Genomic DNA, 15838 nt, shown 5'->3' with positions numbered 1-15838 from the left:
AAAAGAATCCCCATTCCGTCTCCCTTCAGTGTCGGGTGTGAAGTATCGCAGCATCTGTCAGTTAGTGATTGGGATTCTGGGTCATATCTCTCGCTGCGTCTTCCGTCTCAATTTCCTCTATCGGCATGGTTTTGCTTCCTATCCGCAGCATCTGCCTCTTGTCTCAAGTTTGGATCGAGCACGTGTCCCCATTTGACATCTCTCTGCTTCTCCCTCTCTCTTCCTCAGTTCTACTCAGCCTGCTGTCAGTGGGTGCCCAGACGGAGATGAAGAAGGTTGTTGGGGACAATGCCACTTTACCGTGCCACCACCAGTTCCCATCCTCCAGCTCTCTTGATATTGAGTGGCTACTGCAGAAACCAAACTCTAAACAGAAAGTGGTGAGATCCGATTTCTTTTATCTCCACCTTTCCATTGTCATATGCTGTGTCAACACGCTCACTGAAATGAATCCTTGGGATGTCGTAAGATCACTGTATCATGACTGTGATAGCAATGTCTTGCTTGGGTTTTTAGAGCATGCATAAGCTCCTGCAAAGTAAAATTTGTGGTCATTGTGTGCCAACAAGAGCAGCCTGATTTCTGTCCTCTTCAGCAGTAAGAAGTAAAACTGTTTTTATGCTACAGGCAGAACACGAGCACAAGAACAACTTAAGCACATCTTTGATGGCTTTGAATCCTGGGGTTACAGGTTTTGTGACCTATGCTAGGGTACTTTCAAAATGACAATGGGAACATTTGCACTAAAGCACAGACCTCTGTGTACTGCTATCTTCTATCTTTCCTCTATAAGTCATGCTGATTGATTTCCAACGGGAGCCATTATAGTTGCACATTAACTCAACGCCCAAAGTTAGTGTGGCACTTGAAGTTTTAGTGCCTTTCACAAAGGAACAATCATGCTCCGGAATGTTCCCCAACTCATTTTTTAGGTGTAACCTTGGACCCTTAAACTTTTTCAAGAGCAATAAAAGGCATAAGCACTAGAACAACTTGAACATTTTATAAATTTCAGTTTTTACGACGCCTCCAACACACGAGTAGTCATAATTAATGTCAGCTCAGCGGCATAGCTAACACCAATCTAACCAACCAGAAGGTTCTAACTTAGCTAGAAATTGCTAACTCAAGCTTATGTTGGCTAACAGATGGCGGAGCATTACTGCAAAAAGAAACAACTCCAGGTTCTCTAGAGATTTTACTGTACACACCAACACACAGCTGATGTGACACTAGGCACGCACTCCTTAAAACCCCAAGGATGCTACGCTGTCTCCGAAATGTTAGCTCATGGAATAAAGACAGTCTACGCTGCATATCTGCCACTCTAAAAGTGCTCCTGCTTCCTTTGCAAGTTTTTGTATTTGTTTTATGAATATCAAATTTTATGACTCTGAGGGCTTCATGTTGTACGTCTGACTTCCATCTGCACTTACAGTGGGGCAAAAAAGTATTTAGTCAGCCACCAATTGTGCAAGTTCTCCCACTTAAAAAGATGAGAGAGGCCTGTAATTTTCATCATAGTTACACTTCAACTATGAGAGACAGGATGGGGGGAAAGAATCCAGGAAATCACATTGTAGGATTTTTAATGAATTAATTGGTAAATTCCTTGGTAAAATAAGTATTTGGTCACCTACAAACAAGTAAGATTTCTGGCTCTCACAGACCTGTAACTTCTTCTTTAAGAGGCTCCTCTGTCCTCCACTCGTTACCTGTATTAATGGCACCTGTTTGAACTCGTTATCAGTATAAAAGACACCTGTCCACAACCTCAAACAGTCACACTCCAAACTCCACTATGGCCTAGAGTAGGCCAAAGAGCTGTCAAAGTACACGAGAAACAAAATTGTAGACCTGCACCAGGCTGGGAAGACTGAATCTGCAATAGGTAAGCAGCTTGGTGTGAAGAAATCAACTGTGGGAGCAATTATTAGAAAATGGAAGACATACAAGACCACTGATAATCTCCCTCGATCTGGGGCTCCATGCAAGATCTCACCCGTGGGGTCAAAATGATCACAAGAACGGTGAGCAAAAATCCCAGAACCACATGGGGGGACCTAGTGAATGACCTGCAGAGAGCTGGGACCAAAGTAACAAAGGCTACCATCAGTAACACACTACGCCGCCAGGGACTCAAATCCTGCAGTGCCAGACGTGTCCCCCTGCTTAAGCCAGTACATGAGCAGGCCCGTCTGAAGTTTGCTAGAGAGCATTTGGATGATCCAGAAGAGGATTGGGATGGATAGGATTCAGATGAAACCAAAATAGAACTTTTTGGTAAAAACTCAACTTGTCGTGTTTGGAGGAGAAAGAATGCTGAGTTGCATCCAAAGAACACCATACCTACTGTGAAGCATGGGGGTGGAAACATCATGCTTTGGGGCTGTTTTTCTGCAAAGGGACCAGGACGACTGATCCGTGTAAAGGAAAGAATGAATGGGGCCATGTATCGTGAGATTTTGAGTGAAAACCTCCTTCCATCAGCAAGGGCATTGAAGATGAAACATGGCTGGGTCTTTCAGCATGACAATGATCCCAAACACACCGCCCTGGCAATGAAGGAGTGGCTTCGTAAGAAGCATTTCAAGGTCCTGGAGTGGCCTAGCCAGTCTCCAGATCTCAACCCCATAGAAAATCTTTGGAGGGAGTTGAAAGTCTGTGTTGCCCAGCGACAGCCCCAAAACATCACTGCTCTAGAGGAGATCTGCATGGAGGAATGGGCCAAAATACCAGCAACAGTGTGTGAAAACCTTGTGAAGACTTACAGAAAACGTTTGACCTCTGTCATTGCCAACAAAGGGTATATAACAAAGTATTGAGATGAACTTTTGTTATTGACCAAATACTTATTTTCCACCATAATTTGCAAATAAATTCTTTAAAAATCAGACAATGTGATTTTCTGGATTTTTTTGTCTCTCATAGTTGAGGTATACCTATGATGAAAATTACAGGTGTCTCTCATCTTTTTAAGTGGGAGAACTTGCACAATTGGTGGCTGACTAAATACTTTTTTGCCCCACTGTATAAGTATCTCTTACATACCATAGTATTACCCATAAATTAGCTACCGTGTAAGGAAAATTAGCAATGATATTGTATTTGAAAGTCGCATAAAACTTTCCGTTCCAAATACATGATTAATGTTATTGCAATATTTTTTGGGTTTCCTTCGAAACCCCAGTCCATCATCACATCCTTAAACAGCAGCACAACTATTCTGTCCAAAGTTAAAGCATCACATGGATGAAAGTCTTGAATTGGCCTCAACTCGGTTTTGTGTCTTACAGTCTCTGAAGACATTTTGGTATCGTTTCAGTGGTTTTGAATCATCGCCTTTCTTCACCCAAATTGAACATAGTATCTGACAACAGACAGAGTGTAAAATCTGACCAGCCTTCTGTTGGAAGAAAGAGATTTCCTCTCCCTTTGGAAAATGCTTGTTCGTGCATTGATGTGTTGGTTAGCACAGAGAAGCGTAACACTGCTAGAAAGTGTGGAGGGGAAAGAGAAGGGCCAGGACTCAAAGAAAGGGGAAAACAAGTGTCTTACGCTTTGATGATTCAGAGGGGGGCTGCCACATTGCGATGAATATTTAACGGGAAGATAACATTGAAGGCGCCATTAATTAAAATCAAACGTCTGAAAATTTGATTAGGAAAGAGACTGCGCCTGTAGCTGAATGAATAAATCATTCTTTTGTTCTGCTGGAAGGCCGTGTTGAGAGGGAAAGAGCATCTTGTCAACATTTAGCCTCTGTTAGCAATACAGGCTACATGTGTTAAGGACACAGAGGGGCTGGAGATGGGGCATGAGAGGGGCGCTCTACGAACCTCACCAAAGTTCGTCTGCATTCTTTAAGATGAATAATAAAGACCAGCCCTTCTGGTTTTCACTCTGCTGACATGCAGCAATATAAGTATAGTTACTCAAACAGCTTGTGTTACCGTAGCGACAGCTGTGGCTCTAACAAGGAAGGATGTAATTTTCCTAAAAATGTAAAACAATGAAAGTAAGCTGCTTAAAACTGAAATTCCACAAATTGTCATCCTTTCTTTGAACATACACCAGCAGCTGTGTCATAGTAGTTAGTGCTTACTATATGCTGTTGATTTTCAGTGCAAGAAAATGCTAAATTGCTGCCCTTCCAATACACAAATTCGAACATACTTTAATGGTATTTATTACCGGGACAGTTGCGGACCACTGAGTTGATTAATAATGATTGATATTAGTGAGTGACTAAGAAAGTGGAGAGTGTCTCCAACAAAGGCGAATGTATTTTTCTGTATTTCTTCTTCTGTATTTATTCTGTCATTCAAAGGGATACATTGATGATATATCAATTTAAAACATTATGGATGGATGGAAACTTAAATGTCTTGAATGTTAATATTCTTTGGTCCCAATAATACTTAACAATCCCTCCCAGATCAGTAGAGTAGGTGAGTAGCTATTATGTATCATTCAATAAAAAAAAAACAGCCTCAAATTAAATAAGGATTATTAAGTAAACATAACTGAACCAAATGTTTCATCCAGTGATTTCTTAGCCATTAAAAAAAGCTAGAGAAGGCAGGGACACTCCGTGTCTGCATACGGTATTTTCTAATTTTACTGAATAAACAAACCTCCTCATTTTAATTACAAACTATTGTAACAGCCTGTGGCCTTCTCACTAAATTCTCCTCACACTCACCGGCGCTATCACTATCCCTCTGTCATAAGTATGTGTTTAGAGCAGACCCAGACATAACCAGAAGCATAAATACACATACTCATATAGTGTTGTCCATACTCATGTATGTGAGTAATAAATGTCCTGAGTCCATGAAGGCAACACAAGTGTGCCTCTAGGCAGATGCTTTTTGAAATATGTCCCACTTTATTTAGGTGCCAGGGCCGAGTGGCTCTGTGCCTGCAGCTGTGGCACAGTAATGTATGTCTGTTTGCATTCATAGTATGTTTTTACTCTCCATGTTTGCTCGGATGCTACCTTGTGCGTGTAGGTCTGCGAATGTGTGTGTGTAAATGGCCAGTCGTCACCTGTGATCACAGCAGGTGCCCCTGTTTCTTAGGCACTGATGCACTGTGGCACCAGCATTTAGCAGTCCCCATCTGCAGGCTCTCACTTGCCCTGAGTAATAGGCCACTGTGACAGCTGTGTTTGTTTGTGTTTGTGTATGTGGATGGAGAGAGAGAGAGAGAGAGAGAGAGAGAGAGAGAGAAACAAGGAGAGAATAGAAATAAGCAAAGACATAAACAGGCAGAGAAGAGAAAATGGAAGCTCTCCAGTACACGTTTACAGATGTTAGATGTCTACATTGAAATTTCAAATCATCCCATCTTCCTTTGAAGATCCGGTCTTTGCAAGCATCAACAAACCTTGTGCTAAAAATAAAAGGAAAAAAGACTAAACAGATTCAAGTGTCAATCTTAGACTGTAACACAAATGCCTTTTTCTGTACAAGACTAACTGTAATGTTTGTGTCGTGATACAAAAGTTCAAATACGCCAATCATAGACACACAGACAAAAAGCACCACATGAGCATATACATGCTCCTGAATTAAAAAAAAAAAAAATGCATTCATATACACCAGCATACATACATACACACATTTGTGCACTTTACACACACATATACACACATTTGTCTGCATGTAGCATGTGCAGTATTTGTGTATTCGCGCCTCATGCATATATACACATACTCGATCTATATGCATACACATATACATATGCTCTCACACGTATACGTGCACAGTAAGAGTCATGCTATCCGCCCACAGTAATACATCAATTCATAGAACTAATGTACCTCAAACCTCACATTCCTGATCTATGCAATGCTAGTGACTTAGCGAGTTGTGAATGTATTGATTGTAAATGATTCTTTATATCTACACAATGGTCACAAACCTTTTGATTGATTGACTGAAAATAACACATGTATATATGTAAGTTATCAAGTTTATATACAACTATATACTACTAATATATAATACTAAGTAGTTGTTTATACTGAATTGAGAGATCCAGAGGCCAACAACCAGTGTCACAACACTGCCCAGCTAACCAGCTAACATGCTAAGATATACAGTGCACATGCTCATTTTTTGATGGAGCAGTTGATACCAAACTGGCCATGCTGCAGAAATTTGACAACCATTTGTAAAATTATACATCATAGTAATACATGTGTAGGAAGAGTAGCTGAACAAATTAAACTAATTAATGCCTCTACTGATTTGCATAACCTCACAGTTCAGGAGTTGTGCACCAAAATGTAAAGTGTTTTAAAATGGTGACACTGTGGCACTATTAGAGCCTGGTCTGATCTAACACAACACACAGGTTATTTTTGAAATTTAACTGAAATCTGTTCAGTAGTTTTAGATTTACTGTTAAATAACAATCAAGAAAAGAATTGAAGTAAAAAAAAAAAAAAAGCACATTTCTTACTGTGAACATGTAGTCTAGGTTACTGTGGACTTGGGATTATGTCGGTTATGGACATTTGTTCATTTGTTCAAGTTCTCGAGGCTTGTGCATATCACATCAGAGCCACTGTGGGTACTCTAATCTTTCATCTCTGCACCAGAATAGATTTTTTTTTTGGTCAATTTGACAGTTCCACTTGTAGAAGGAGCATAAGGAGATAATGGCGCCCACAGATAATCAGCTAAATGAACACTGGCAGGAAACTGGCATTCCAGCAAATGCTTTAATTTGCAAAATATTATAGCCCAAGTGTTAATTAAAAAGTTATTATTAACAATGTTACCCGTGAGTGCTAGTATTCTCAAGACTGTGCACCCATCGAGGGTTTGTGTGGATATTTTTGAACTGTACATACAGTATCATTAGAGTTATGGAATTTTAAATGTTAATGGCATGCTACCAGTCAGATATATCAAGGGTGTTAGAAATGAAGTTAATCAAATGTGATGAAAGACATATTTGGGGATTGGTTTGCTTTAATTAGATGAATACTGACACCACCTACAATTGTAATTTTACATTATGAGGTCCAAGAGGAAATTGGAAAATTCCTTTAAAAGGAAGAAGGCAAGAAGTTGGTATTTAGGACTCAGTCTAAAACAGCACGGAGGACAGATGCCGACAAAGCTTCCTCTGCTGAGCAGGACTCTCTCTTTGTTAGGGCCCGAGTTGAACACAATCAACAATGTTGAAATAAATCTCTAACATTTCTTCTCTTCAACTTGTCTAGATCATTACCTTCTTTGGGGGCCAGGTGTACACCAATGAGGCAACAGGCAGTGAGGCCAGCCGTCTGTCCTTCGCCGGGGAGTACCTGGGTGGAGACGCCTCCCTGCTGATCAGTGACCTGCTGCTGACCGACTCTGGGGAATACTACTGTAAAGTCAAAACTGGGGGAAAGTACCACTGGAGCCAGGTCAACCTCATTGTGCTGGGTGAGCTTCGTCAGACACATTTTAATACACGCACCCACACACACACACACACACACACATAGGTGCCATTGGGTTATTAAGAAACCCAAACCCATTTGTACATCCACACACAGTCTAATCACTGGATCATTAGCCTGGCACATTTCCTCCGTCATGCTGACTGATCTAATGATTCACTTTGATTCAGACAGTGTGATTTGATTTTGCTCGTGCTGTTTGGGTCCGTTTGGATTGGTTTGTTGATGAGGTGAGACCAGAAACATACAACTGGGTCTGGAGGAGCATAGAACAGATTGATTATGTTAGGGTCTGAGTTACATGGACAAGCATCAAGTTAAATTCTTTATTTGCCAGTAGCACGTGAGATCTACGAGAAAATAGAAAACAGGCCCTGCTCTAGGTTTGAGGGACATTCTGTAATGACATTTAGTAAGTAAGAATGACATTGAAAAATAAAAAAAAATTCAACTGTCATCAATCTAAGAACTGATAAGCTACTTAGGAAAATAATTTGTACGAGTCACGTCTTAGTTCTTGCAGCTATAGACAAGCCTATTTTGGCTTCTTAAGCCAAAGCAAAGTCATCATTGTACATTTTATCCCCTTCGTCTTTATTCCCTTTGTTTTGCTCATTTGCCCAGTACACAGATGGTTATAAATGGCTTAGCAACTAGCTCAGTGGTAATATGTGTCTCTGCTTCCATATCTCAAATAGCTAAACAACTCAGAAGGACAGACAGCGAAAGGGGAGCGGCTGTACCACAAAAGCCAGCCACAAAGTCCAGCGGGAGGAGCAAGATCGTTCTCAATGTCAGAAAAGCAGGCGATTTATTAAACCATCATGGGAGATTAGTTCAACCCGCGGTTATTGGTTTTCTAATGGAACAGTCTGTTAATCCTCTCGCGCTCACTCTCCTCTCTCTTCCATAAAGACATTTCAGTGAGTTAGTGCCTCGATTTTTACAAATTGCCCTCAGCTTTGCGGTGACACTTTCGATTTTGAGAGAGACGAACATTTGCATTTTTCTCTCGCTCCCCACGCTAAGATAATAGCTTGGCAGCCGAGCTGGTAGCTGGCTTGGCATGAGACAGTGTGCGAGTGTAAGTATTGTGGGCACGCCAGAGTTTATGCGTGCCTCCAGTGGGTGTGTATGTGTTTATGTGCAAGCTTGAACATAAATGCCTGGATGCCTGCACTCCTCTTGTTACAGCGTGTGGATTTGCATGCACAGATTCTTGACTAAGTGTGTTTGAGTGTGAATGCGCTCTATTTCTGTGTATGTGTGCAGGTGTGTGTACCTGTGAGTGTGTGTGTTGGCACATATGGCTATGTTTGTTTTTTTCTATTTGTAACCGGCGCTGCTGCAGTGAGGCCTAACTGACCCTGACAGAGCTGCGAGATGCACAGACGGATGGGGACGGGATGGTGAAAGGGAGGGTTGGATGAAGAAACACTATCTGGCTTTATGTAGCACTACATAACTCAACACATTTTAGCATCATGGAGTTACTTATATGGCAATTTTGCTGACAAGCAGCAACAGAAAAAAAACATAAAAGTCTACATAGCTATGATGATGGTGTAACAAAAATACAAAATAGGTTTTTAAATTTAGTTCACCACTGATCTAAAAATATGGCGAGGGAAGGGAGGAAACAGCGTGCCATTTTCCTGCTTTTACTGCTTTGCAGTACCTTTTAATGTGTGTCTAAACAAAGCAGCTGCACAGGGCTCAGTAGGCACCAGCTATACTGTACTGTGCCTCCAGCCACTGGGACAAGACCAGAACCTTTGACCTGTGGGTGGACATATCACCTGAAGCGTTCACAGCCAGCTTTGGGGTCACATTGATCCATTCCCTATGGGACCGGTTTTCTCTGTGTGCTTGATTCACCTCATTCACACACAGTAATGTGTAGGAGTGAAGTTTATAATGCACGTAAAAGAGTTCAAATGTATGCAACTTAACAACCCATTGGTGTTATTGGTCTCTCTCTTTCTCTCTTTTACACATTTGCTCTTCATTTTATGTAGTGTTTTATTCTCAGGTGATATCCGCTGGTGTCGGACTGTTTCACTCGCTTTATGTAATGGAATAACTCGTGTTCCAATACATTTCTTATTTAAAGAGAGAATATATTGTAAACAGTAATTCTGCTCATGTTAGAGAATAATATCATCACTCAACTTTCCGTTGACAATGAAGGGATGATGGATTTTATGAACCTAAAGAATATTTCTTTGAGCTTTTAAGCTTTATTTTATAATAGTAATAACTGCGAAATGAGGAAATGTGTCTGTATTTCCCTATAATCACACAGGCCACCGTTTCTTCACCTACAGAATGAATCTCTTATTCATAGGGAATGGGACGAGTGCAAAAAGCCTTTTTTGATGCTGTTATTGATGAATATTTAATTTTTACATTACTGTCATACTAAAGACTAGAAACTACCTATATTACTGATACTTTATGTGTAAGATGTGAGCAAAATATATTGTTCTGCCTTACCGTTGTTTGCCTGTTGAATTACTTTGTTGTGTTCTTGCACCACAATCGGTTTCATGCAAATTCAGCATTGTAAGTATATCTGTAAAGAACAAAAGGCTGTTTGTTATGCTTATTTGTGACGAAATGTTTGTGATTCTCATGTGTTCTTACAGTCAAACCTTCAAAGCCGAGGTGCTGGATGGATGGCAAACTCCTGGGGGGAAGCGACGTCAAGCTGAGCTGCAAGTCCAGCGACGGTTCTGACCCAATCAGCTACAAGTGGGAGCGAGTGCTGGACAAAGGCAAGAGTCTGGGCAAACTGCCAAACTTGGCACTGATAGGTAAGGAAAATAACTGGCACCCTGCTCACATGCTGATTCACCATTCAAGCCCTCTGCAGAGAAATGCTATGAAGATTCATTTTCATATTAGTGATTTTTATAGGCCGCATTTATCCAAGGGAGGTGTTTTGCTGAGCACACCGCCTTCCCTTCACTTCCTCTTAACTTCACACTTAAATCTGCCCAGTGCTGCTACATTCTTTATGTGGCTCTCTGAGCTGATTCACCAGATTAATTAACAGTTATAATGCTTTACTAAAGAGCACTGCAATAGGCTCAGATTGTTCCAGCTGGGCCACTAATTCTGCTTATCTACAGATCAGTTCTAGTACTACCGTCTACAGCTAAAGGCCACATTATGCATAACACATATTTTTCTTTCCAAGAACTCAAACAGAACACTCCCCATTTCTTGTGCTCTGCTGGGATGAGTTATATAAACATCCAGGCTGACTTTGCGTCTCTGACATTGAAATACCAGCCTGGCTCAAGTGTGTTCTACCTGCAAGCACGAAGCCAGTATTTTTCTTGAAATGTGGAGAAAATAAAATGTAATACACAGAATTATACTGGCAACTCACACTACATTCTTTACCAAAAAAAAAAAACATTGGCTCAGTTGTCGCCCTGAGGCACACTTCATTCACATGGTGTGGATTCTGGCAGTCCTCTTGGATCATAACCAGGTATGTCCGTCTCTAAATAGTAACAGAGACAGTTTATAGCAGAAAAGCTAATGGTAGGGCAGTTCTTCCCACTGTGTATTCTCTAAACCGGCATAAACACCCCCAGGGTGCCAACCTCTCTGTCTTAGTTTTCCCTCCAGTGTTCAACTGGCATCCGTGATGGCGCTTATCCAGACAAAAACCTTCAAATTAATGACCTCCACCAAACAACACCTGTTCAGTCTAATTAGTTTTCATTGGACGATAACACACGGAGTCAGCAGCCATTATTTATGGGTCTGGTGAAAGGTAATATCACACGGTTGTTATTGGTAGAGATGACTAAATATCCCATGGGGCCTTGGGGCTCCATCGCTCTCGTAGACACACTCCTGCTACTCCCTTCAAGTTCTCCTCACTGTGATGGGCCTCATCCTTAAATAAACATTTCATCAATGTCTCTCTCTCTCTCCCTCATGCTTCTTCCTTCACTCTCTCTCTCTCTCTCTCTCTCTCTCTCTCTTTTCTTCAGCCTTAAAGTACATTTCAGTTGTCTCTCCTGTTCTGTAAATATAATTACCATCAAGGAAAACCATGGAGGCATGCGAAAAAAAAAAAAACAGTAGATACTGACACACAAATGGTTAAATAAAACTTTTTTTGTACCTTTAAAACGTTGTAAAAACCAATTACTGTTTTAATTCCCCAGATCTGAAGAACCCAGAGATTGTGACCCTGAGGAATCTCACCATGGACAGCGCAGGCGTCTATAGGTGCACGGCAAGCAATGACGTGGGAGAGGAAAACTGCACCATTGAGGTCACGATGCAGCGTGAGTTTTTGGACAGAAGGGAGAGTTGACCTCGCAGCATACACCTCACACCAAACTGCCACACTGATTGATGGTTATTGTTTTCAAACTGCAGCTGGAAATACATTTATTCCCTTCCCTGCCTTTCCATCTACCGGCCCATTCTCTCCCAGTGCTCGCACACCACAGGGACTGCAATAAGCGTAAACTGGTGGCTACTGGCCACCACCTATGCTCCAACAGTTATGTTTCACTGTCACACAAATACATTTCCTGAGAGGCCCAGGACAGCTGGGGTCATAGCAGCTCAGCAGAAACGGCTTGATAGCTCAGGCATTAAATTGAATTTGGTCACTGTGGCACAAAAGTTGGGAGTGCGGAAGTATTTCCAGTAAATGAGCATGGACCATAAGTATTTGTGAAAGGTAATACGATTAAGAAGGAAAACTATGAATAATATATGACAGCAAGTGACTCCATCTCTCATCACCTCCTCTTTTCCATTTGCAGATGTGAGGGATGTAGGTATGGTAGCAGGTGCAGTGGTGGGAATATCCCTCGGTGTCCTCATTGTCATATTAATCATCTGGCTCGTCTTCCGGAAGAAAGAGAAGAAGAAGTACGAGGAGGAGGAGACTCCAAATGAGATCAGGTTTACTTATCCTCTTTTTTTCCCGGGGCTAGTTAACTTTTTTGCCATTTTGTACTATTTTACTAGTTAAAATGCATGCTAAAATGCTGAAATTGTGTGGATGTGTGAGGTGATGCGTGCGTTTCTCTAAGGGTTCTTTCATATCTGTGTCTCTGTGGAGCTGCTGCTCTGTTAGTTTAGCTGCACCTGACACTTTAAAATGAGAAAACCAGTGCCACTAGATGTGCTTTGCAGATAAACTCTGCCGCTACTCTAAGAGTGAACTTAGATTTAGATTTTTACCATGTATTTGTACTTGATGCAATATCTCTGGCAAAGACAAGGTATCACAGGTGAGAAAGGAAGATGCATGTGAGGTATAATAAGACCAAAAGATACCTTGCAAGAGATACAAATACAGCCTACTTCAGCCACCTCGGGGATACTGCACCTGGAGATGTGGGTGCTGCAGCACCCATACTTGATGACTATGATCACAACCTTTGTAGGAGATATGCAAAGTTGGTATATTTAGCCACAAAAAACAAATGCAGACAAATGAAAAAGTAAATGTTATAGTTAGCATGAGGTTTGGGTCCAAATTTCTCTTGCTGTTTTCTGCAGGTTTGTGCCTTTTGAGAAGGTCGTTGTCCTCATAACAGACACTAGATTAAAATAATTTCCTACAATTTAACTATGATCATATTAATTAGAAAGTATTTCATTGCATGGTGCTTAGTTTGAGAGTAAGATATTAATTTGTAAAATAAACATCTAGAATATCTAAACAACATTTAGGTACGGCAAGCTTATGCATACTGTAACATACTGTAACTGTAAATATCATGTTCATGTGACATGTTCTTTAAAAAGATCACTGAAAAACAGTATTTGCCGATAGAAACAACAGTCTGGAGGAATCAGAGAATTTGAATTGCAGCACAGATTTTAGCACGTGAGCTGGGCATTAACATGTGCACTTCCCCATAAGCACCAGTTCAACCTCAGTCGTTCTAAACCTCAGTCACAGTGTGCAAGTCAAATGCTGACTGACAGGAATAGTACGCCTGGATGTGTTTGCTTTCTGCCTGCCAATGTTTGTGTGCCTAAAAAAGAAAGAAACAACCACTAGGTTAAGTGTTCATCGATTTAAGAGCCTTCTTTTTCTCACTTCCCTGTGTGTACGTGTGTGTGTATGTGTGTGTGTGTGTGTGTGATCATAGCTGCGTTTACTTCTCACTCTAAAGCCTGCCTGCATTGGTGGACTCTGTGGACCACTAATGACACGTGTAAAAGCAACAGCATTTTTGTCAGACTAGAATCTGAGTAGGTGCATATTTACTGATGTTACAATGAATAATGCAGCATGGTTGAGGGACAGCTTCAAGTAAATAATGTAGATGTGATGAAGTGTTTCCTGTTTTTATACCTTGTTAAGCGTCTGAGTCTTTCCACTAATGTGAGGAAGCAGACCGCAGCAGCTTTAGTGACGCACATCTCTTGGGTGCGGATTTAGAAGCAACCCCACTGCTGTTTAAACACTGTATTTGTTAAAGTTTGTTAAAGAGTTAAAGACCTTTCTGTGTTGCGTCTGAGAAGGTATCGTGTAGCCAACAGTGCACAGATGAGAGGTTTCTATTTCTGACTTTCAGCAGAGAATCATAAGTCTTATATCGACGGGATAATATTACCTGGTGACTTCAAAACCCACACATCCTGGTCACCTGGAGACAGTGATTTACAGTATCTGCAAAGACTCTCTGCAATAATACCATCCTAGTAACAATCACTGCAGAAATGACTTTAGTTTCTGTGATTAATGCTACTGTCCATTTTAAGTTGTTTCAGCCATGCAGTTTCTATTCTTCTGTGCTATTTTGTGTTTTCTTTTCCTTCTTCTCTCATGAAAGTGGAATTATGAAAAAAAAAACAAAAAAAAAAGTTTTCATTGTGTTCTCAGCAAAAACTTTTCTCCCTCAACAATTGTATCTGGGGAACTAGTGATTTCAGCAGATTTCATTATTCCATGCAAATGTGTTTCACAAAACTCAAGGGCTGGGGGGTATCTCATGAATTACATGAGGTCCCCACATAATACCAGTCCCATGTGAATACGGCCTTAGAATAGTGTGAGAGGAAGGCACTGTGTTGTGCTGTTTTGCAGTTTATTGTGAGTGCGTGTGTGTGTTCTTGTGTGGATTTCTTCTCTTTAAATACAGTGGATCTAAAATAAATGGACCTTTGTCATCATTGTTTTCTCTGTGTGTGTGTGTGTGTGTGTGTGTGTGTGTATTTCTAACCACAGGGAGGACGCAGAGGCTCCCAAGGCCAAACTAGTGAAGCCCAACTCCCTGTCCTCATCCCGCTCGGGCAGCTCACGCTCCGGTGCCTCCTCCACTCAGTCCATGGTGCACAACAGCGCCCAGCGTGGTCACCGCCCCCGCCCACCCGCTGTAGCAGCTCTCAAGGAGAATGGACACCCTCCAGGCTTCCCCCAGTCCCCTCCAGCCTACACCGCAGTGGTGCCCAAGACGCCCGAGCCCCCTGCCACTCCCAAATACAACTCCAGGAACATGTCTGGGCCCACACCCCCAACCCTCATGGTCCCCGCCCAGACCAAGGCCTTTCAGACTGTGTAGGACTGAAAGCTAAGCCCCTCCTGCAGCCATGTGAGACCCCCATCCAACCCCAAGCCACCTAGCCCCCTCCCAAAGACTAAGACTCTTCCATAAACAAAGAAATGCAACTAGTTAAAAGGATGTAATTAAAAGAATCAATACTATAAATCCAAAAGTACTTTTAATGAATGCATACTTAAAAAGGGAAAATAAGACATGCTTGCCCCCTACTGAATTACATAAAACAACAAAACAAAAGAAAAAACAAGACCTGAGATGCAACATTGTTTGTGTCTCATGGCTAAAGGCAGAACTTATTCTCTGAGTTCCTTCTTTTGGCTTTGGAAGGCACAGGGAAGCACCATGTGCAGTGAGGTGGAAGGAGCCCCCCAAGTAGAGTTTTTATTTATTTATCAAATCAAAGGGTTAGGTATGCAGTGAGGAAAAAGGGAAACAGCAAAGGCAGGATAATAAAGTAGTTCTAAATTGTGAGACAGATACCAATGGAGTCATACAGCTTTTGGTAGGCGACAAATATAATATGGATGCCAGCAGGTGGCGGAAACAAGGGGGGAGAAAGTGCTAGTGTTAGAGAGCTTCTATTTTTTCCTTTCTTTTCTGGGGTGGGGGGTGGGGGTGGGGGGGTGCGGGGTGATTCTCTGATTCATGTCACCCCACACCTTCGACTCGCTGCTTCCAGCACCTGCTCTGAAAACCACGAATCCCTTTGCCTCCCATGGGCTGGGCCGATTTTGCCCATCCATGTGGACAGACACAGTGCACGGCGTGTGCATCATCTGCCTCGGTGCTCTCGGCCCTTTCGTGCTCTCACAAC

The 15838-nt window shown here is 41.7% G+C and overlaps 1 protein-coding gene across 1 annotated transcript in view; it reads left to right on the top strand.

Annotated features, from left to right (window-relative positions):
* The window catches only part of clmpb (CXADR like membrane protein b), a 61898-nt gene extending 46306 nt beyond the window's left edge, over positions 1-15592 (top strand). Inside the window, exons 2-7 of the mRNA XM_070829529.1 lie at positions 229-380; positions 7241-7445; positions 10111-10278; positions 11653-11775; positions 12265-12406; positions 14691-15592. Coding sequence (XP_070685630.1) covers positions 229-380; positions 7241-7445; positions 10111-10278; positions 11653-11775; positions 12265-12406; positions 14691-15024 — 1124 coding nt within the window. The 3' untranslated portion in view covers positions 15025-15592. The remainder of the gene's footprint in view (positions 1-228; positions 381-7240; positions 7446-10110; positions 10279-11652; positions 11776-12264; positions 12407-14690) is intronic.
* Positions 15593-15838: the final 246 nt, after the last annotated feature.

This window comes from Pempheris klunzingeri, chromosome 4, assembly GCF_042242105.1.
Source record: "Pempheris klunzingeri isolate RE-2024b chromosome 4, fPemKlu1.hap1, whole genome shotgun sequence".
Lineage (NCBI taxonomy): Eukaryota > Metazoa > Chordata > Actinopteri > Acropomatiformes > Pempheridae > Pempheris > Pempheris klunzingeri.
This window is presented reverse-complemented; position numbering and strand designations above follow the sequence as displayed.